Below are 21457 nucleotides of genomic sequence, written 5' to 3'. Positions count from 1 at the left end.
TGGTTGTGTGTTGACCTCTGTAGAGCTCGGAGGGCTTTGGTCTGGTATGGGAAAAGCTCATGGCATTCACTGAAAATCCAACAAACTGGCCAGACATCGTTGACGAGTGCCAGGAGGCAGGGGTGAGCTGCTGCCATGGAGACGCATTATATCAGTACCATCCAAGCTCTCACTTTTATAGGACCATATGCTGTTGTAATCATGTTATAACATGAATACCCACTTTCAATTCTTCTCTTTTTAATATTACTGTTAAGTTCTATTTTGTTGTCCATCCCCCACATAGCAATACATCTGGCTGTATATGTCTGTTAAATATTGTTCATCACAGCACCATGTGAACTAAAACTAAAGTTATTAGACCTACTTGTACTGTTGAGTCTGTGGAAACCTGATTTAGACGTGAAGGGAACAGTACGATTTTCCCTGCTGTATATCATCCATACCAGAGAAAATGTCCCTCCATATTTCACTGAACAATGGCTATGCTCCCTGCTTGCTATCTCTAGATGCACACCGTTGGCTTTTATGACATATTTTACGAGTCCATTGTGCTGAAGGTGCTGGAATGCCAGGAGTACATTCCAGCCATCTTAAAGCCAACTCTACGCACCCCGTGGATCTCCGAGGGCACTAAGAAAACAGTACGCTTTTTTTATTCTCATAATCAATAGCAAATAAATGTTGTAAATGATACGCGCACTCAGTATTGATTTATAATGAGATTACTAAAGAGGATTTTAACATCCTATCACAATGATATACCGTATGTGTGAGGGTGAAACCTTTTTGTTCACGTTCAACATGCAATAAGGTGAACCCACCCCTACTGTCACTGTCTGTTTTAAAATGTCTTCACAGACTGTGATGTTCTATGCCTGGTCACAAATTAAGAAGAAGAGGGAGTGTTTAATGGTAGGATGGAAAAAAAACTGTTGCATGGCTGTTGTCTGTATTTTTATTATCAACACCGGAAAGGTGTGGGCAAAAATACATTCAAGTAGTATTAATATTTTTCATTTATCGTACATGCATTACCACATATTACCAGGAGATGTCAGCTTGGTTCTGATGTAATGTATCTATGTGTGTCCGTAGAGGCCTGATGCGCTGTACCACCATCTGTATGAGGTGTTTGACTACACAGACCCAGTGATCCTGTGGGCAGCCTATGGACCACAGAGCAAGACCAAAGAATTCTACATCCTTCTTAGGGTATGTGACTTGTCATTTGGTATTTTATTAGGATCCCCATTAGCTATTGCGAAAGCAGCAGCTACTATGGAGTCCACACAGAACAAGACATAATACAGAACAGTAACAGATCAGAACAGCTCAAGGACAGAACTACATACATTTAAAATAAGAATATAGAAATAAAAAAGGTCCTGTACTGACAAAATACCCTATTGGACAGTGGTTCCCAAACTTTTTATAGTCCCGTACCCCTTCAAACATTCAACCTCCAGCTGCATACCCCCTCTAGCACCAGGGTCAGCTCACTCTCAAATGTTGTTTTTTGCCATCATTGTAAGCCTGCCACACACACACTAGGCAATACATTTATTAAACATAAGAATGAGTATGAGTTTTTGTCACAACCCTGCCTATCTGAAGTGACAAAGAGCTCTTATAGGACCAGGGCACAAATAATAATATAATATCAATCAATCATTTTGCTCTTTATTTAACCATCTTACATGTAAAACCTTATGTTCATCAAAACCTGTGGTGAGTTAATCACAATTTAATGAGAAGGGTGTGCTTGAAAGGATGCACATAACTTTGCAATGTTGGGTTGTATTGGAAAGAGTCTCAGTCTTAAATAATTTTCCACATAGTCAGTCTGTGCCTGTATTTAGTTTTCATGCTAGTGATGGCCGAGAATCCACTCTCACATAGATACATGGTTGCAAAGGGCATCAGTGTCTTAACAGCGCGATTTTCCAAGGCAGATACTCTGAGCGCAGCCCAATCCAGAAATCTGGCAGTGGCTTCTGATTAAGTAAAATTTTCACAAAACCGCTTGTTATAATTTCGATGAGGCTCTCTTGTTCAGATATTGGTAAGTGGACTGGAGGCAGGGCATGAAAGGGATAACAAATCCCGTTGTTTGTGTCATCTGTTTCGGGAAAGTACTTGTGTAATTGTGCACCCAACTCACTCAAGTGCTTCGCTATGTCTCACTTTTCATTGTCCGTAAGCTTGAGATCATTTGCACACACAAAATCATACAATGATGGAAAGACCTGTGTGTTGTCCTTGTTAATGCAGACAGAGAAGAGCTCCAACTTCTTAATCATAGCCTCAATTTTGTCCCGCACATTGAATATAGTCCCTGTAATCCTAGATTCAGACATTCAGGCGAGAAAAAACATCATCCAGATAGGCCAGTCGTGTGAGAAACTCGTCATCATGCAAGCAGTCAGACAAGTCAAAATTATGGTCAGTAAAGACATCTTTAAGCTCGTCTCTCAATTTAAAAAACGTGTAAATACTTTGCCCCTTGATAACCAGCGCACTGGTTATGTGTGCTGGTTATCAAGGGGCAAATGTTGTAAAAGCGTTACATGGTCAATGTCCATATCATTGCATAGTGCAGAAAATACACGAGCGTTCAGGGGCCCTGCTTTAACAAAGTTAACCATTTTCACTGTAGTTTCCAAAACGTCTTTCTTGCAGTCAGGCGCATGCAAGCCTTTCGGTGGATACTGCAGTGTACCCAAGTGGCATCATGAGCAACTGCTTGCATGTGCGTTACCACACCACTATGTCTCCCTGTCATGGCTTTTGCGCCATCAGTACAGATACCAACATGAGCAGCAGCTACGTTTGGCTACATACGGACCATCAGTGGAATTCTTGTGAGACAGTAACGCTTAATGTGATTGGATGTTAATTATCTGCCTAGACTATCTGTATTTCACATTGTGTTGTTATTTCGCTGAACACTAGATGGTTTAGTTTTATTTTTGTCAGTGAAACGAGGCTGCTCGGGCAGGGGAAAAAACCTCACCCAAATGTATAGCCCTGTGAAAATGTGAAGGAATTTTTATTAACAAAAATGTGAATCACATTTTTATTTGGCGTACTCCAGTTTGGGAATACCTGGTATAGGCCTGTTTGTTGTTGTCCTTCTCTCAACTGTGAGTGAGTTAGCTTGCTTTGCTCCGTATGTTGTAGTCATTTAATATTGTACAGTATCCTTTGATACAGTATCCTTTGATACAGTATCCTTTGATACAGTATCCTTTGATACAGACCTACTTTACCATGATGTGGCGATCAATGAGTTTCCCTTCATCTTCGCTATAGTGACAGATACCCTTCTGTGTTTCCAGGGTCGGATTCTGTCTTTTATCCAACAAATGTTCAGCCTGGACAGAAAGAAGTATGAATCTCCTGAGTCACTGGCTGTGAAGGTCCTCTCTAATTGGAAAAGGCTGGTCCGCTTCCTGCAGTTCTTCCTGGATGAGAATAAGTATTCATTACTTATTGGTATGAATCATAAAGAGAGGGGAATCTCTGTCTAAGCACACACAGTTGAGTGTATCTTTCCACTTATTTGCAAGATCAGCTAGTTTCTACTGAGGTAGTGCTCTTTACGTCCTCTCTATAAGAAACATGATTTGCTTCATATCCTGTGAGGGGTCAGTGAGTGATTTAAAATGAACTAAAACCACAGAAGCACAGCATACATTTCATGTCTTAGGAAATGTCAACTTTATTTTGAAAAATAACTTTGAATAATGATGCAATATGCATATTGAGATTTTTCATCCATTGCAGTAAATTGTACAATATACAATATACAGATATCACTATCTTTTGTCTTTAGTTACCAGCCCGACAAATGTATCATACATATTGACAGCCTTTACTGCCTCTCAGTTGCAACACATTTATATTCTACTTGATTAGAGTATTTAGAGGTACATGAATTCAGTATGATACAGTTAGAGAATGAGTACATTATTATTTTAATAGGACTACATGATGACATTATGTAGAACTCATTAGTGTTGTACTACACTCTAGTTCACGTTGCTGAAGTACATACTGGATAACTAACTATTGTTTGCGTTCTTTCTGTGGGATTAGTGTCTTGTAAAATTGGATTAACTCCATTCCTGTCATTTACACAATGGACAGTTTTGAGCAGTTGAAATTAGCTGCTGCTGTTTTTCAGGTAGGTGTCAAGGCTTTAAAGCCAATTTAATAATCCTTTCCAAAGTTTTTGTGTGAAACTTACCTTCTCTAGTTGCCCAGTGAGATTTCCAAAGCCCTGTGGCACTTGTTTCGCCTGTCTGTTATCAAATAACCTCATAGTGATGTAACAGTGGTGTAGAAAAGCTAAATCACTGTTAGCTAGTCAAACCAGACCAAAAACAATATATATCCCGACCAAAAACAATATATATCTTGAAGATGAACAAGCAACAGCAGACTCTAGTAAATCACATCTTGTAGTCATATCAATTTATATCAAAAATATATATATATTGACTGTTTTTTTAACAAATGTTTGACAGGAACATTAAAATACCTTAGGGAAATGTCATCGTAACATCTGACAGCAGTTTTTTTAAATGTATTTTATCTTTAGGGATCTTGAACCTCTCTCTCCAATAATGATAACTTTACATCATATAGACATAGGAATTTACAGACATAACTCCCTTCCTGTACAATCATACTGTCTGTACACACACTACATGAACATGTGTTATGTACAGCACAATCACACAACATATATACCACAATCTGTCATCCATGTATGGTCCATATTGCAAACACCTAGCCTATATAGGCCTACACTCAAAACAAGAAGATAAATCACACTAAATATGTTGTATAGATTCTGCAAGTACAATTCTGAAATATGTACGATATGTGTACGATATGTGTATGTTTCACATTTGTTCATGGGAGCATGACTTGTCTTACTGTAGACTTCTCTCTCACATAATGGATCACGAGACATTTGTAAATAATGTTATTATGCAGCAGCCATGTTCAATTGGGAGCAGACTTTACCATAGACGAAAGCAAGATTCAACAAGCAGCCTTTTCTAATGTACTCTATCTAATCACTGTCAATGATAATCCAAGTCTTTATTTCCACCCCAGAATATTGTCTATTTCTTTGATGAAACGACCATATCAAAGAGTTATTGTTTGCTCCATCAACACACAGTATTGAAATGTCAGCCTGAATGTATAAAATACATTTAGAGAAGACATTAAGCTACCATATGAATTGTATAGAAAACGAGTATAGTACAAGATTAAATAATTTATATCGTTTTCATGTACGTTGTGGAGTAAATGCATCTCTATTCTCATACATACCAATGTTCCCTTATTTGAAACAATAAAATCCCTTATTTTAGAATTGTATCGCAAGAGAGAGAGAGATGTCTATGACCATCCATCTTTTTGTTTTCTTTTCACTCCTCACTCAAATTTTGTCATCCATCACAAGTGTTCTTTCTCTCATCCTTCCTTTCACACTCATCATATCCCAGTCCAGTCAAGAATCTGTTCAACTTCACTTTGTCCTCCTCTTCAGGGCTGTCTCTTCCCACTTTGGGCCATCTGTTTCGTATCTAGGTAGAAAACAAAGACGTTCAGTGTTTAAAAAGTGTTGCCTCTTCACCTCTATGGATAGCTTTAAGATACGCTGGCCATTAATCATATGATAGCTGCTAAATGAGTTGTGCTTGTACGTTCACAGCATGCTTCCAACATGTTTCACTATACGTTAGCTATATTTTGATTGTTTCAGAACTTTGTGTACCTTCTTTGTTATTGGGGCCACTGGAAGTCCAGTTTGTTCTAATGGCCCAAGGCGACCATGGAGTTTCTGTTTCTTCCTGGCAGTTCCACTTGTCCCAGGTCAGGGCTGTATGGAAATTGGGCATTGTTATTGGTGTGCGCCAATGCTGTTACAATGAGCTATGCAGAATGCTTGAGACCAGGATGTTTTTTTCCACATGCATTTATTTCTAAGAGAGGGTCTCCCTTTAGATAAATTATGCATAGCATCTCTATATCTCATTGGACCACTGTGAAATACATTGGGAATTCTCCAACTCCTCCCAGCATACCTCAAACCTGACACGGCAACCCCTCCGCTAATCGTCTGTGTCCGTGCCAAGCTCCCACCCTCTGTCTGAGGAGTGCCCCATCCAGCATGTGGAATAGGTTGAAGGGCCAAAGAAATAGCTGTTCTTTCCTCAAGCCCTGCAACTCCCACCAAATTCCTATGTTCTACAACCTTCAAACAACAGAATACCACAATTCTTCCACTGACTCGCATTAATAAAAAATATATCTGGAATGATTTGCCAAGAACCTGTCATATAGTTTTGGTGCTTCCAACATTTTCTAACCCAAAATATCCACATCTTTTTTTAAATATCTACTCCCATTATGTTGACGTAGATTCCTGTGTGTTTAAAAAAAAAAAGCTGACACATGAATTCAGTATGATACAGTTAGAGAATGAGTACATTATTATTTTAATGTATTTTTTTACCCCCTTTTTCTCCCCAATTTCATGGTATCCAATTGTTAGTAGTTACTGTCTTGTCTCATCGCTACAACTCCCATACGGGCTCGGGAGATACGAAGGTCGAAAGTCATGCGTCCTCCGAAACACAACCCAACCAAGCCGCACTGCTTCTTAACACAGTGCGCATCCAACCCGGAAGCCAGCCGCACCAATGTGTCTTAGGAAACACCGTACACTTAGCGACCTGGTCAGCGTGCACTGCGCCCGCCACAGGAGTCGCTAGTGCGCGATGATACAAGGATATCCCTACCGGCCAAACCCTCCCTAACCCGGATGACGATAGGCCAATTGTGCGTCGCCCCATGGACCTCTCGGTTTGCGGCCGGCTGCGACAGAGCCTGGGCTCAAACCCAGAGTAGACCACTGCGCCACATTATTATTTTAATAGGACTACATGATGACATTATGTAGAACTCATTAGTGTTGTAGTACATTGTGTTTTGTTCAACAAATGAGGTAGGTTGGAGCCACATTGGTATTTATCTGATTTAAATAGCCATATTAAAGTAATTTTATTTAAAGATGCTCTATGCTGAAATCGCTCCACCATTTCCCAACCTGGTCTCAGAGCATTTCGCATTATTCTCTACGTAAATCCGAGACACTCCATTTAGTACGATATGCTACGTTTCGTATAGTATGTATTAATTTGTGGCTGTCCATCACCCATTTCGTATGAAATATTGCAAATTACAATTTCTGTTAGTTTTGCAAAATGTACAATAGGTTACGAATTTGCTAAACTTTTGATATGTTACGAAATCTACCTAGGTGGGTAGGAGTCTAACATTAGCTAGGCTAGGGGTCAGAGTTCTTTTAAAGGGTTAGGGTTACGGGAAGATATAACTAACATGTTAAGTAGTTGCAAAGTAGCTAAAAAGACATTCAAATTATATGACAACCTATCCACCCCGTAAAACCACCCTCCTTTCATTCATTGCCTTAAGTAACCATCTGTCTTATGTAACCATACCAAACATGGATTTACTTACAGAATAATACGAAATGCTCTGAGACCAGGTTGCTTTTCCTGGTTGCTAAAATTCTAATAGTTTGCCTAATTTCCATTTATGTGACAAAACAAACAATTATAGTTTAGAGAATTGTTGTACCATCGAAACAGTGGTGAAATATATTTTCCATAAGCAAAAATATTGTATTTTGTACAAAAACGAAAGTAAAAGACGCAAAAACGAAACTTAAAAACGGGCAGCATAGAAATAGCACACACAGAACAGATATACAACTTCATAGACTTGCTTTCAATGAGAATGACAGATATACAGTACCAGTCAAAAGTTTGGGCATGCCTACTCATTCCAGGGTTTTTCTTTATTTGTACTATTTTCTACATTGTAGAATAATAGTGAAGACATCAAAACTATGAAATAACACATATGGAATCATATAGTAACCCAAAAAAGTGTTAAACAAATCAAAATATATTTTATCATTTGAGTATCCACCCTCTGCCTTGATGACAGCTTTCCACACGCTTGGAATTCTCTCAACCAGCTTCACCTGGAATGCTTTTCTTCGACCATGAAGGCCTGATTCACACAGTCTCCTCTGAACAGTTGATGTTGAGATGTGTCTGTTACCTGAACTCTGTGAAGCATTTATTTGGGCTGCAATTTCTGAGGCTGGCAACTCTAATGAACTTATCCTCTGCAGGTAACTCTTGGTCTTCCTTTCCTGTGGCGGTCCTCATAAGAGCCAGTTTCATCACCGTGCTTGATGTTTTTTTGCGACGGCACTTGAAGAAACTTTCAAACTCCTTTAAATTTTCCGTATTGACTGACCTTCATGTCTTAAAGTAACGATGGACTGTCGTTTCTCTTTGCTTATTTGAGCTGTTATTGCAATAATATGGATTTGGTCTTTTACCAAATAGGGCTATCTCCTGTATACCAACCGTCGTACCTTGTCACAACACAACTGATTGGCTCAAACGGATTAAAAAGGAAAGAAATTCCAAATGTTTACTTTTAACAAGGCACACCTGTTAGTTAAAATGCATTTCAGGTGACTACCTCATGAAGTTGGTTGAGAGAATGCCAAGAGTGTGCAAAGCTGTCATCAAGGCAAAGGGTGGCTACTTAGAAGAATCTCAAATATAAATATATTTTGATTTGTTTAGCACTTATTTTGGTTATGTATTTCATAGTTTTGATGTTTTCACTATTATTCTACAATGTAGAAAATAGTAAAAATAAAGAAACCCTGGAATGAGTAGGTGTGTCTAAACCTTTGACTGGTACTGTATACCTCACGTTCGATGCCAATTTTGCCCATATTGTAGCTTTAAGTAATTATCTCTAAATGGTAAGATGATATCAGTTGGTCGGACATTTTCAGTATTTTCAGTGTTTTTCTTTCTAGAAAGCAGGAGTTGAGTCATTCTATAAACACAACCTATGACCTAATGCCAATGACAGTTTGAACTACTCTTTCTACAAAGACTAAAGGATTTAAAAGTTAGTTGGTGCACACACCCACAAATGATGATGAAACTAAAGAGAGCTGTGATTAATTACAACTTGACCTCTCTGTTCTTGTATCATGATCAGTTCAAGATGTTCACACAACTTTGAAGGACCAAGCTCCAACTGTTATCTTTAGTGACCTTTTTTTAGTTTCTTCAGCTAGAACAGACAATCTCAAATGGCTGACAAGTTGAGACAAAAGCCAAGTCCTGATTGTTATGTTTTGTGGACATTTCCAATGTGGTATTCATAATGTTTCTTTGTGTGTTTATTAAGAAATACTGCACTGTAAATACTGTAGTAAGAAATACAGAATTTTTTAGAAAATACTTTAGAGTATAGAGTTTCTTGAGAGGTCCTCACCAGTAGAGCTGTGGACAGGATCTCTTCAGGGAGGTGGATGTCTGTCCCAGTCTGGTCTGGTTTCTCAGCTTGGTCTTCTTCACCAGATCCTTCACTCTGCCCCATGTGTAGTTCTCACTCACCTACACAACCAAACACACATATCTCAGCATGAACAAATAGGTTCTTTCCCCACTGTTTGATCAGGACAGTGTTTTTAAATCTACTGTAAAATTGTGTTGTGCAGATGTACATATTTAGACCGCAAACAGGGGTTGAGGCTGTTGTGCACAGCCCAGTGAGTCAGAGGAGGAATGTTTGTGACTCACCCGTCTGTGTGGGGCAGAGAGACCCTCTGTACTGTCAAAGAGAGAGGAGCGTGTCTCTCCCTCTGTGTAGCTCCTCCGATTCAGGCCCCTCCTACAAAGGGGCACCAGGGGCTGGTTATTACCTTGGTCACTCTCTATAGAGAGAAGGAGAGAGATATGATATGAATTAGTGGCATGAGGGCTGGAACCACTCACTACTCATAGTGGAGGAAAACTATTATGACACATGGTGATGTGAATCAGCTGTCCCAGAGGACCCCCTGTTTTCGCCCTGCCACCACTTCCCACTCAACCTCCCCACCCCCTCAATCTGTTATCGCAGTACAAGGAGGACCATTTGCCATCCCCCTACTTCCCAGCTCCAGTTTCCAGAATCCTGCCTATTGGAGGAGCAAGAAATTCCTAAATCCATGGTACGTTATATGTTCCTTCCATATGCAGAATGCCAGGAATTTCCCTCTCCTGCTCAAGTAATAATTTAGCGATCTCCTCTGGACCACGTTACTGTCACCCGCCCACCTGCGGGAATGTGACCTGCACGAAAACAGCAGGGTAAAAACATTTGGCAAAATGACTCTGTTGCTGGGTGACTAGCATTCCTTGGAATGTTATGTGAGATGATAAGGCGAAAACACACCTTGGGTGTCACCCGGTCACGTTTTGAAACCTAAGATTCACTCATAATGTTTTAATAAACCCATTAGATCGGTTTCAGGAAAACGTTGGGGAAACATGTATTTTAATTCGGTCTTATGTCGTTGTGTGCGACTGAATGAGGCCCGCAGGAGCAGGTTATTAACTGCTAATCTACCTGCCAATGAAATAATACACTGGAAACGAAAAGGTTGCGTAGAAAACATCTGATGAAATGACTGTCAAACTGTGCCAAAAACACTTTTTGAGAATGTATGGCATATTCATTGGATTTTGAGTGAGGAGAGTTGACTGGATGTTGATTATGGGTTGTTATCATGTTATTAAGCAGTTAACTGACCTCTCATGGCTGTGAGTCCTGTGTGACGTGTGACCTCAGGGATGGTGGAGAGGTCAGAGAGGGTGCCACTCATGGATGTGGTCAGGAACTCACTCCTGGAGTGTCTTTTCTGTTCCTGAAAGGCCAGGCCGGCCGTTCCACAGCTACAGTGCTGCAGGAAGAAGTCCTGGGGGACAGACAGGAAGAGAGGGTACAGGACTGTGAGTAAGGAGGGACAAACCACCACATCAAAACAATGAGAAAACACTGCATATTAAATGTATTTGCAATCAGAATCTAGTTTTACTGTTTTTCTCGCTCGTGGGGTCAAGGGTCCTCCGACAGTACTTACTTGACTCAGATAGCAACCACCTGTTACAAAGAGTGAAAATGTGCTTTGGCCATCACAATCTTGCATTTTTAGGCCTTCTCTGCTGCCAAAATGTTACGTGATATCTGAGTTTGTTTGACTATTTTAAACTTACTTTAATGTAATAACCTGATTTGTTGTTTTCATGCATAGAGTGTGTATTTTCCTATTTCTTTTCAAGATTGAGTTGGATTTATGACAACCTAACCTAAACAAAATGTACTTCAAAACTCTACATCCACTTATCCATAGTAGGCCTAGCTATTTTCTTCTCACAAGCCTACAACATATGCGCTATGCAGTTACATGTGTGGTAGTTCATAGAAAAATCAGAGACTTTCCGAGTCATTGTTTAGAGTTGGAAAAAGTTCCCATCCATTTATCCCAGCTGAGGAAACTCTGGACGTCACATCCACGCTAACGTAAAATCCTGTTGAAGTTCAAACCACGCAGATGCCCAGCTGTAGCATAAATGGAATAAGATGAAAGCCTGGAGATGAGAGTTGTTTTTTCCTGCTTCATTGTTAACAATCAAACTTGCAGTGTCACTTTTACAGTAGGGGGATTTTTCATCACGTGAATGTTACACACTCGCCACCTGCACAACTTCAGAACCCAGAGCTGTAACCCAAGTGACTCATTTAGGTGAAGTCATTTCCTAATCTTGTGCAAAATAATTTCATTCTCCACACTGAAGTTAACTCTATCCTGGACACATGGTGCAAACTCTACACTAAAATAACCATCTCTGGACAGTGCTCTCTCCCGGAAATCCTTATTTGAACTCTGAATGGCCTGTTATGCAACCACTAGACGTTTATACCGAAACATGGGTAAGCATGGCACGATGAATGACCACTGAAGTCCTGCTCCACTGCTTTGTTTTAGTTTTTACTGAACTTTGACCACAGTCTGATATCCCCGCTGGACCCACAACCACACTCTCCCCTCTGTGAAGACACCCTCTCTACTGAGAAGGGGTGGTCTTTGCCCTCTCCAAGGACCACCCCATCTGTGTGTACTTAGCCCTTAGAAGGAGGCAGCTCCCACCTTTGGGGACTCAGAGGGCCGCCCACACCAGGCATTTGACCTCTGACCAAAAGAAGAGGATTAAACTGTTGGAGGCATTATGTCTCTGTGCACTCAGGGGAAAAGGGAAGGTCCAGAACACTCCGGCTCTGGAATGTTCCCTTCATCACATCCCGTTTCTCAATAACCCAGGGACAGCCTTCGGACGGCTCCTTTGTCTGAGGTAGTACTTATTTTAGAATAAGGAAAAGGGGAGCTTGAGAGCTGACAAGTGAGCTCACATTCATTGCTCACATTAGAAACTTGATTAAAGTTTTCTTCCATTCTAGTATTGATTCTAGATATTTTTGTGCGTCTCAGTTCATCTGACTGATCGTAAGAAACCCCAAACCACCCTGGTCGTGGTAGGTTGGCTCTAATGCAATTGTCTGGGTCTCTGTGTTTATAATGAGCCCAGCAGTGACCCTGGTGCTGATGTGAAAGGTTGGGTAGATGGGCCTAGGCACAGGGAACCATAAGTGTCAGCACCACCATTCATGGGGCTTAGATGTGCCCCAGCTGACTTGCTCATCCTTTTGATGTGTCATCTACATGTTTCAGGTTGTGGCCTAAACATAGAAACACTCACAGCAGGGGAAATTATTACTAAACGCTTGGGAGGACAGCTGGTGTGGTCCTCAAAACCATCTGAAAATCGTGTGCACATCTTTCAAGACCGGATTGGGCCCAGAGAGAATGACACCCACATTATGTCCGTGTATCTTACATTTGAATGGAAAGTTAGAATTATCGAGGTAAAATCATATCCGAATTTGATGACCTTAAAGAATTGTAAGTCCTGCTAAGATTGTTGAAGAGGGTTTTTAGTTAGAGAGCATGTGGTTGTTTTTGAAAGAGCACTTTTTGGGATCTCTCTCACTGTCCCTCTCTCAATGCCCCTTTCTCACTGTCCCTCTCACTGTCCCTCTCTCACTGTCTCTCTCTCTCTCTTTGAAGACTTTGAAGTGTAGGCTCCTGCTGGGCTCACCCTTTGCTTCAGTGGAAAGCTTTTCCGGCCCCCAGGCCCAAACTGACAGAGCTAGTTTGGAACAAGCTCTCTGAAACCCCCTGAACATAGCCGCTCCGGTATTGTGCCAAAGTCTCAAAAGGAAAGCGAGACATCCACACAATGCCAAAGTACTTTTCTTTAGAAGCACAGGCAAATGTCACAAGAGAGGGGGCAAAGTTGAATACAATGCAATAAGGTGTCACCCAAATCTAGTGCCTGGGTTGTTGTTTTTCAAATCCAAGTTGATTTTTTTTTTTCTTGTGTTGAGCTGATTCCGAAAGACTAACTATGAACACTTGTTGAGTTGGGTTCAACCGATACTGAAACATAAACTTGAGGTAGTGTTAGGACTCTAAACTATACATTCCTAATTTTCTATTCAATTAATGTTTTATTCATTTTCACCCATGTTCCCATGTTATTACCATACAGATTTTTTTAAACAACGGCACAACTTTTTTTTTAAATCCATAAATAACCAATGGTATTTTCTCTCTCTGGCGTTGGTAAGATTACATTCAGAGCCAATTTATTCATCTTGTTTGGGAACGGAAAGCAAGAGTGAGGAGAGCTGGCCTTGGGATTTTATAGGTTATACATTGTTAACTGAGAAGATTTTTAGCTATTTTATGAGAGTTTACTGGAATGCTACTCTAACTGGTGCTTGCTACAGAGAAACAAAAAAACGTAAATTGCCCTATTTTAATGCTGACGTTGGCCTTGCCTTTGTGCATTTTCATAGCCACATTTGTTTGAACCTTTACCTATATCTAATTTTGAAGAGCTGTGAAGACAGTGATATTACAGCTACATAATATGATTAGCTAACATGGACATAATTTCAGATATAAACCGATTATTCTTGTTTATTTTTCAATTCCGGTAAATCATCTTGTTTGTATGATGTTGCTGGGGTTCAGATGTTGATTTTTCAGGTAGTCTAGTTATCATCAGGAATGATGAACCATTGTCCCAGCCACAGACCCTAACTCCTCTGCTCTCTCTAAACAGGTGTCAGGAAAAGCCCCTGGTGCTTGTTATTAATTACTTTGATATAAACATAAAGGTGTCTCTTTGCCATGCTATAAGGACTTTCCTAAATGTGTGCCTCATATGTTTAAAGACTGCTGGACCAATCTGTTCTATTTATTAAATACATGTTCATCCTACTGCCATTCTGGAAACCGCTAAATGTACACTGGGACAGCATGAGTGAGTAAGGACGTACTGAGACCAGAAATCGTCCGTGTCATGTCTAACACACCGCAATTTTTTTCCCCTTGAGGCCCCCATACCGGACCATTATTTTTGTCTCGAGGCCCCCACATCGGCCAATTCATTTTCCTTGATGCCCCCATTATAGGCCCAATAATTATCATTCTGCACTAAAATCCCAATTTAAACAGGCCCACTGGGCGAAAGACGGACCAAATTTGGCCAGTCCGTCCCTGTGGGTCATAATCGTTCACTTCAAAGCATGTATAGCTATCTTTGCACCACCTGGACAGCAGTCAACTGCAAATCAAAGATCGATGTTCTTGGGTCTGTCCTACACTACCTACAGCGGCCTTTTACAATGTTTTTACAACAGTTTTAGGAGCTTCGTAAATAAGATAAATCATAATACCATTACATTAAGAACATTCACGTTGTTAACTCATTGAGAGCGATGGTTTGGCCATAAACCAGCTTTATCTCAGTGCTTCCTCTCTTCGCCCTCCCTGATCTGACAAGACTGGATATGTTATGTAAAAGCAATATGGCGGAAGCCTATTTTTGATAAGAAGCCTTTTTTAAAAATAAGACAATACACCCAATCCAGATGCTTTAACCTAATGGAGATTCGACTCCAAAGACAGGACTGTGTGAGTATGCTGATGATGATAGTTTATTGTACTGTCTGTACAGTATGTGACTCACCTCTTTGTTCTTGGCCATCTTTCCATCCTTCTGCAGACCACAGATCTGCTTCTGCAGCCTGACGTTGTGCTCCTGGAGCTGACCAATCTTCTCGATGAGCTGGCAGATGTGCTCCAGGTAGCCCAGTCCGGAGCCCAGAGGGTTGGAGCTGGCTTGGTGGACCTGAAGAATCAAAGAGAGGAGGGTTTGGTGAGCTTAGTGAGGTCATAGGTCTCTGTAGGGCTGCTAATTTAACTTTTGCGGTTGAGAACTAGATGTGAAATGTACAGATTGTGTTTCAAGACACTACCACATGTTCTCTGAGGAAAGGTTGTAAGAATGTGTTTTTTGTATAGTTCCCTATCTTTACAATGGGTAACCAGTAAGCAATGGGATTTACTGGGCTACTGCTTGTAGGTAATTCAACTGTGTGTTTTTATGAGGGGAAGAGAGAGAGAGAGAGCTGTAATCTATTGTTGAGGTAAACGGTCAAATGATTTCAGTGGTTTATATCGCTCTGTCATTCCTTTGTCATGCCTAATAAAAGTCTAAACCATTGACTGGTCCCTAATCCACCAAAAAAGTTAATGTGTGATTTAAAAAAAACATTAGGTCCTCTGAAATTCTTGGGTCCAGTCATAACATCACCTTAAAGGTGCCGCATCACATGCCTAAAAGGATCAGTGGATTTAACAAGAGGGTGATGTTAGATGATGTAACCTGCTGGGGAGGGTATCCATCCTCTCTGGTATTCAACACATTTTATTTCATTACATTTTTATCTAAACAGGAATGTTCCTATGGGATATTTTACGACCTGTTACATGTTAACCATATCGGTTGAGTTTGTTTCACTACTAAATGCATTCCCCTGCTGCCGTGGGCCACTAAGTCTTTTCCTAGCTTCATGTCAACATTGACCAGGAGGAGTCGACTCTGGAAGGGATTATGTGACTCATATGAATTTATGTTAGGGTCTAGCCTCATCCTGACTGTATTGCATAATCTCTCGTCATACCATAGTGGCACTGCATACGTTTGTAGTTGTTTGATTGATGGCAGTGGTGGCTGGATGTTCATCTTAGACATGGTGATGTCAAAGGTCTGGGAAAAACAGACGTAGTGCCTTTTTAAGAGGGTTGGAGCAGAAGTTCAGTGATTGCCGATTTTGTTCAAACTTATGACCGCACTGGTGTGGGAACACAAAGACATGGCTGTGTGCCATTGTTTGTATGTTTGTTTTATGGTGTGACTGTTAGCCCGAGAGGCGCAGATGTTCACATTTGCAGAAATATGAAAAGGACATTTTGAGCAAATATTTATACAATCGTCCACATTTCACACAGTGTCCCAACAAAAGCAGGAAGTAAGCTCAGTTCGAAGCCTTTCTCCCCCCAGAAGGCTTTTCCGTGCAACTTCTGTGAAACTCCAGTAAGGAACCTGTCCACTAATGGAAACGCAGGCCAAATAATGGGACACAAAAAAACAGTCAGGAGAACTGAAATCACTCCTTTCCACTGACAGAAAAAGGAACATTCTGCCCATTACACACAGTCTTGACCGGCTACTCATTTCCCAGACAGTGGTTTTGAAACATTTGTCAATGACTCATGGAGAAGTCCAGTACTGTCCTGGCTCTCCCCTTATCTCCCCAGGCATGCAGGTGTCTGACCAGGGCCTCAGCGATGATCAGTCGGGTGGACAGTGATCAGGTGCCTGTTCCTTTAGTCTAGCCTGGAGCCTGGTCATCCCAGCTCTGTTTTACGGGGGCTCATTAAGATAAGGAGGAGATTCCTCCTCACACACAGTAAGTCATGGGCCAAGGATATGAGACCGGTAGCAGTCTTCAAATCCATTTTTATTTGTCACATGCTTTGTAAACAATAGGTGTAGAATAACAGTGAATTGCTTACTTACAGGTCCTTTTTTAACAATGCAGAGTTAAAGATGAAAAATAAATAATTGAAATAGTGGCGTGAGGAATAAATACACAGTGAATAATGAAAAAGAATGATGAGTAAAAATAACATGGCTATATACAGGGAGTACCAGTACCAGGTCGATGTGCAGGGTTACGAGGTAATTGAGGTAGCTATGTGTGTATATATAGGTAGGGTTAAAGTGACAAGGCAACAGGATAGATAATAGACAGTAGCACCAGTGGGGAGAGATTTGATTAGCTATTTAGGAGTCTAGTTTAGCAGTCTTATGGTTTGGTGGTAGAATCTGTTCAGGGTCTTGTTGGTTCCAGACTTGGTCCAATTTTGTGGGCCTTCCTCTGACACTGCCTGGTAGAAGTCCTGGATGGCAGGGAGCTGTACTCACTACCCTCTATAGTGCCTTGCCGTCTGATGCCAAGCAGTTGCCGTACCAAGCAGCGATGCAGCCAGTCAAGATGCTCTCAATGGTGCAGCTGTAGAACTTTTGAAGGATCTGAGGGCCCATGCTCAATCTTTTCAGCCTCCTGAGGGGAGGAGGTGCTGTCGTGCCCTCTTTACAACTCTGTGGGTGTGTGTGGACCATGTTAATTCCTTAGTGATGTGGACATGAGCACACACCCCTGAGGGGCCCCGGTGTTGATGGTCAGCATGGCAGATGGATTGTTGTCTATGCTCCGCCTGGGGGCGGACCGTCAGGAAGCCCAGGATCCAGTTGCAGATGGAGATATTAAGACCCAGGTTCCCCAGCTTGGTAATGAGCTTGGAGGGGACTTTGGTGTTGAATGCTGAGCTGTAGTCAATGAACAGCATTCCAACCTATTCCGTCCAGGTGGATGAGGGCAGTGTGGAGTGCAATAGGGATTGCGTCATCTGTGGATCTGTTGGGGTGGTATGTGAATTGGAGTGGGTCCAGGGTGTCTGGGATGATGGTGTAAATGTGAGCCTTTCAAAGCATTTCATGGCTATAGATATGAGTGCTACGGGCAATAGTTATTTAGGCAGGTTACCTTGGCATTCTTGGGCACGGGTAATATGATGATCTGCTTGAAACAAGTTGGTATTACAGACCGGGTCAGGGATAGTTTGAAAATGTCAGTGAAGACACTTGCCAGCTGGTCAACGCATGCTCTGAGTAAGCGTCCTGGTATTCCATCTGGCCCCGTAGCCTTTTTTAAAGGTCTTACTCAGATCGGCTACGGCGGTGATGGACGCAGGGTGGGACTGATTTTATCACCGCTCGGGGTCCCGGGAATGCCCCCACCCTTTTTCAGAGCTTCTTCTAGCCCCATGGGTTGTGAGGGGGTAACAATGTTTCAAACGTGGGAATCGCTGGCTAGCAGATAAAATGCCAGGCTTTGGCCTAGTTAGAGAATGAGTTCTCACTTGGCTCTTTCCTTCAAAGTTGTGAAATAGAGGTATAGGAGAGGTTCATTTGTTAAAATGAGACCTATGGGGAGGTCTTTTCCGAAGCCAATACACAAGACCAACCGTTGCCTTGACAATGACAAAAATTTGAGTTTGAGGATTTGAATATTATTCTAGCTAAACATAGAAAATGTGAGCATGATATGCTGATATCAAAGACTGTGGTGAAGAACTGAGGCTCTCCTCAGGCCTTGGTTCTGGAGATTTCCACTGTGTCTGCCGCATCAAAAAATACTTTCCTAAACATGACAGTGTTGGAAAGGAATGTGGTGCCAGATGTGAGGTGCACACAGAGATAGGGAGAAAGATACGTGCTGTACACGTATACTGCTTTTCTGTCCAGAAGACCCATTTGTTTTCAGCACACACAATCTAGGGAGAGAGTTGTATATCTCCATTGGCACTCTATGGAGAACACACTGTGTGTCTGTGCGGACAGGAAAAGGGGGTCTTGAGGATTTACAGAGACAGAATGTATGGCATAGTGCCATTATGGGTCAGTGGTGAGATTAACTACCCCAATGATGCTAGCTACCTCTCTCTGTTAGCCACCAACAACACCTCACTAAGACTCTGGTCTACCTAAGTTTATCTTACTACCTGCCAACAATAACCCATGGAAGTACTTGGGTGTCCATAAATTCAGCAGCTACATTAGTCATGTATGGCCCATTGCAATCCCTGACATTGGACTTAAATATTATTTACAGCACCTATCACATACTCTACAGATGTCTTGATGAGCACCACGATCAACACAGGTCAGTTCATCATAAATAGATGAATCAGTGGAATGAATATGAAACCCCCAGAACGTGTGTTTAGTACTGTATATCATGTGCATGCTTATGGGCTGCAGCTGTGGAATTCGACAGGACCACCATTTGAATTAGCAGGGCTTGCCATCTTTCCCCTCGTCTTCATTCTTTTATGACATCATATTTCACAGTGTTCCACACATCCTTCAACAGAGGGGGGGGAAATATAGCCTGACGACTCAAACAAAATTATTTCCGCTGCTCTGTTGTTCGCAACATAATGCCTGGCTGTTCTGCCACCCCTAGGGGAGAGGGAGAAATAATTTTCTGCCCTCGTATTCCCCACATATCTAGAATATTCACAGTAAGCAAAATGTTGTTGAAGAGACGTCTGAAACAAGTATTTTCCAGACATTTAGGTTCTGAATTAAAGGTGAAAATACATATTTTCCGGACATTTATAAATATGAATTTTCCGGATGTTGAAATCAGGTTCATTTTCAGTTCTGAATGAAAGTTGAAGGACATCATTTATAGATGTCTATTTTTGGACCAAATCAAGGCCTGTCCAGACCGGACCAAATCTGAGCCAAACATTGATGTCTATGATTGGTTATGATTTGGTCCAGACTTGGTCCAGACCAGTACAAAAATCACAGTCCGTGGATGTTTAAGTCAAGTCTGGTCTGACCACACCAAATCTGAACCAAACATGGACGTCTATAATTGGTTCGAGGCTGGTCCTGAACGCACATTAAAAAAAGACGTCCGGACAGGATTAAAGAAAAAGACATCCAAAAGACGTTGGCATCTGTCTGTGCTTATTGGGGTGTAGCCTACAGTGTCAGCCCGCAATGGAATTGTATGAATGTCCATCCATGTAGTTGGCCTACCATTTTGTAAACCATGCAGTTGCATTGGCTTTATTATTCCTGATTTGCAGCGATGCAACTCTCCAACAGCATCCTGGAGAGACACGCTGGGAATGGACAAGCCAAAACATTTATGCCCCTGCCTGTGACAAAGTAGGCACTGCTTATCACAGGGCGGCATCAGCGCTCTTCAAAAAACCCATATGGCACTGGTTGAGAGAAATTGTCATTGTTTTGGGGCAGAATTATGTGAGGTTTTATGTGTTGTTGAAGGTGCGTGCGTCTTGGTCAGTTTAGCTCGGAAAATGCCCCCCCTGTCAATCTGCCGCCATAGACGGCTGCCTAATCCTGCCTACTGGGCAGGTCGGCCCTGGTCTGAGACTGCCATTATTGAAGTAATTTGTGGTGAAGAGGGGCACTAGGGGGGTTGTACAAAATAAAGTCATCAGCTGTGGATCGTCTCTAACCAATCAGAGTATTAAAGCCAATAATGAATTTCAAAACCTCCGTGTTCTGGCTCTGGCCCAACCCATCGGTTTCTGGACCAATCAGACAGCCCTGAATGTGTTCGCATTCAGTGAAGGGTCAGAGAGGTACTCAGATCCAGACTCAGTGCGGAGAAGAAATGGAGAATAAACTAACGTCCATGGGCGTGGCATAGAGTTTGGCCGGAGGGAGGAGTCTGGGTAGCCAAGCAAGGGGAAATATGCTTTGAATGTCATGTGATTCCCCCTAAGGATAGAGGCCTGCACGCATGAGATCAGACGGATAGCTAAACACATCCATATGATAAACGTTTTCTCTTTATGGTGAAATACAGTCAGTTCCAAAATGATTGGCACCGTTGATAAAGTTGTAAATATTACAAATACTGCCCTATATTCTATGCACAAAAAAAGTATTATATTGTGTTATACTAATACAGTTGTTCAGAGAAAGATTTTGTTCAATACAATTCAATACCTCACCTTGCAAGGATAACGGCACTGAACCTTTCTATAAGACGTTTTATGAGATTGGAGAGCATTTAGGGAGGAATCTTAGACCATTCCACAGAATCTTTAGAGATCCTTGATATCCTTTGTCTGCACTTATGGATGGCCCTCTCAATTTGAATGACAGGTTTTCAATAAGGTTCAAGTCCAGGGACTGTTGATTTTATGGTCAATTAACCATTTCTTTGTGGCTGTTGATGTGTGCTTGGAGTTAATTGTCTTGCTGGAAGATCCACTTGCGGCCAAGTTTCAGCCTCCTGTCAGAGGCAACCAGGCTTTTGGCTAAAATCCCCTGGTACTTGCTAAGGTTCATGATGCTGTTGACCTTAACAAGGGCTCCAGGACCAGTGGATGTAAAATAGCCCCATAACATCAAAGATCCATCATCATATTTTACAGTAGGCACGGAGTTAT

The 21457-nt window shown here is 41.5% G+C and overlaps 1 protein-coding gene and 1 long non-coding RNA gene across 2 annotated transcripts in view; one reads left to right on the top strand and one right to left on the bottom strand.

Annotated features, from left to right (window-relative positions):
• Positions 1-514: 514 nt before the first annotated feature.
• LOC121846720 lies at positions 515-1196 on the top strand. Its single transcript, XR_006083669.1, has 3 exons — positions 515-644; positions 862-915; positions 1099-1196. It is a non-coding gene; the product is annotated as an uncharacterized LOC121846720 (long non-coding RNA).
• Positions 1197-3706: 2510 nt separating this feature from the next.
• The window catches only part of LOC112252948, a 30295-nt gene continuing 12544 nt past the window's right edge, over positions 3707-21457 (bottom strand). Inside the window, exons 3-8 of the mRNA XM_024424671.2 lie at positions 15075-15236; positions 10729-10894; positions 9735-9868; positions 9427-9548; positions 5801-5905; positions 3707-5609 (exon numbers count right to left, since the gene is read on the bottom strand). Of these exons, the coding sequence (XP_024280439.1) occupies positions 5839-5905; positions 9427-9548; positions 9735-9868; positions 10729-10894; positions 15075-15236 (651 nt within the window). The 3' untranslated portion in view covers positions 3707-5609; positions 5801-5838. The remainder of the gene's footprint in view (positions 5610-5800; positions 5906-9426; positions 9549-9734; positions 9869-10728; positions 10895-15074; positions 15237-21457) is intronic.

The sequence above is a fragment of the Oncorhynchus tshawytscha genome, linkage group LG06 (genome assembly GCF_018296145.1).
Source record: "Oncorhynchus tshawytscha isolate Ot180627B linkage group LG06, Otsh_v2.0, whole genome shotgun sequence".
Lineage (NCBI taxonomy): Eukaryota > Metazoa > Chordata > Actinopteri > Salmoniformes > Salmonidae > Oncorhynchus > Oncorhynchus tshawytscha.
The sequence above is the reverse complement of the archived record's forward strand: the minus strand, read 5'-3'. Positions and strand labels throughout refer to the sequence as shown.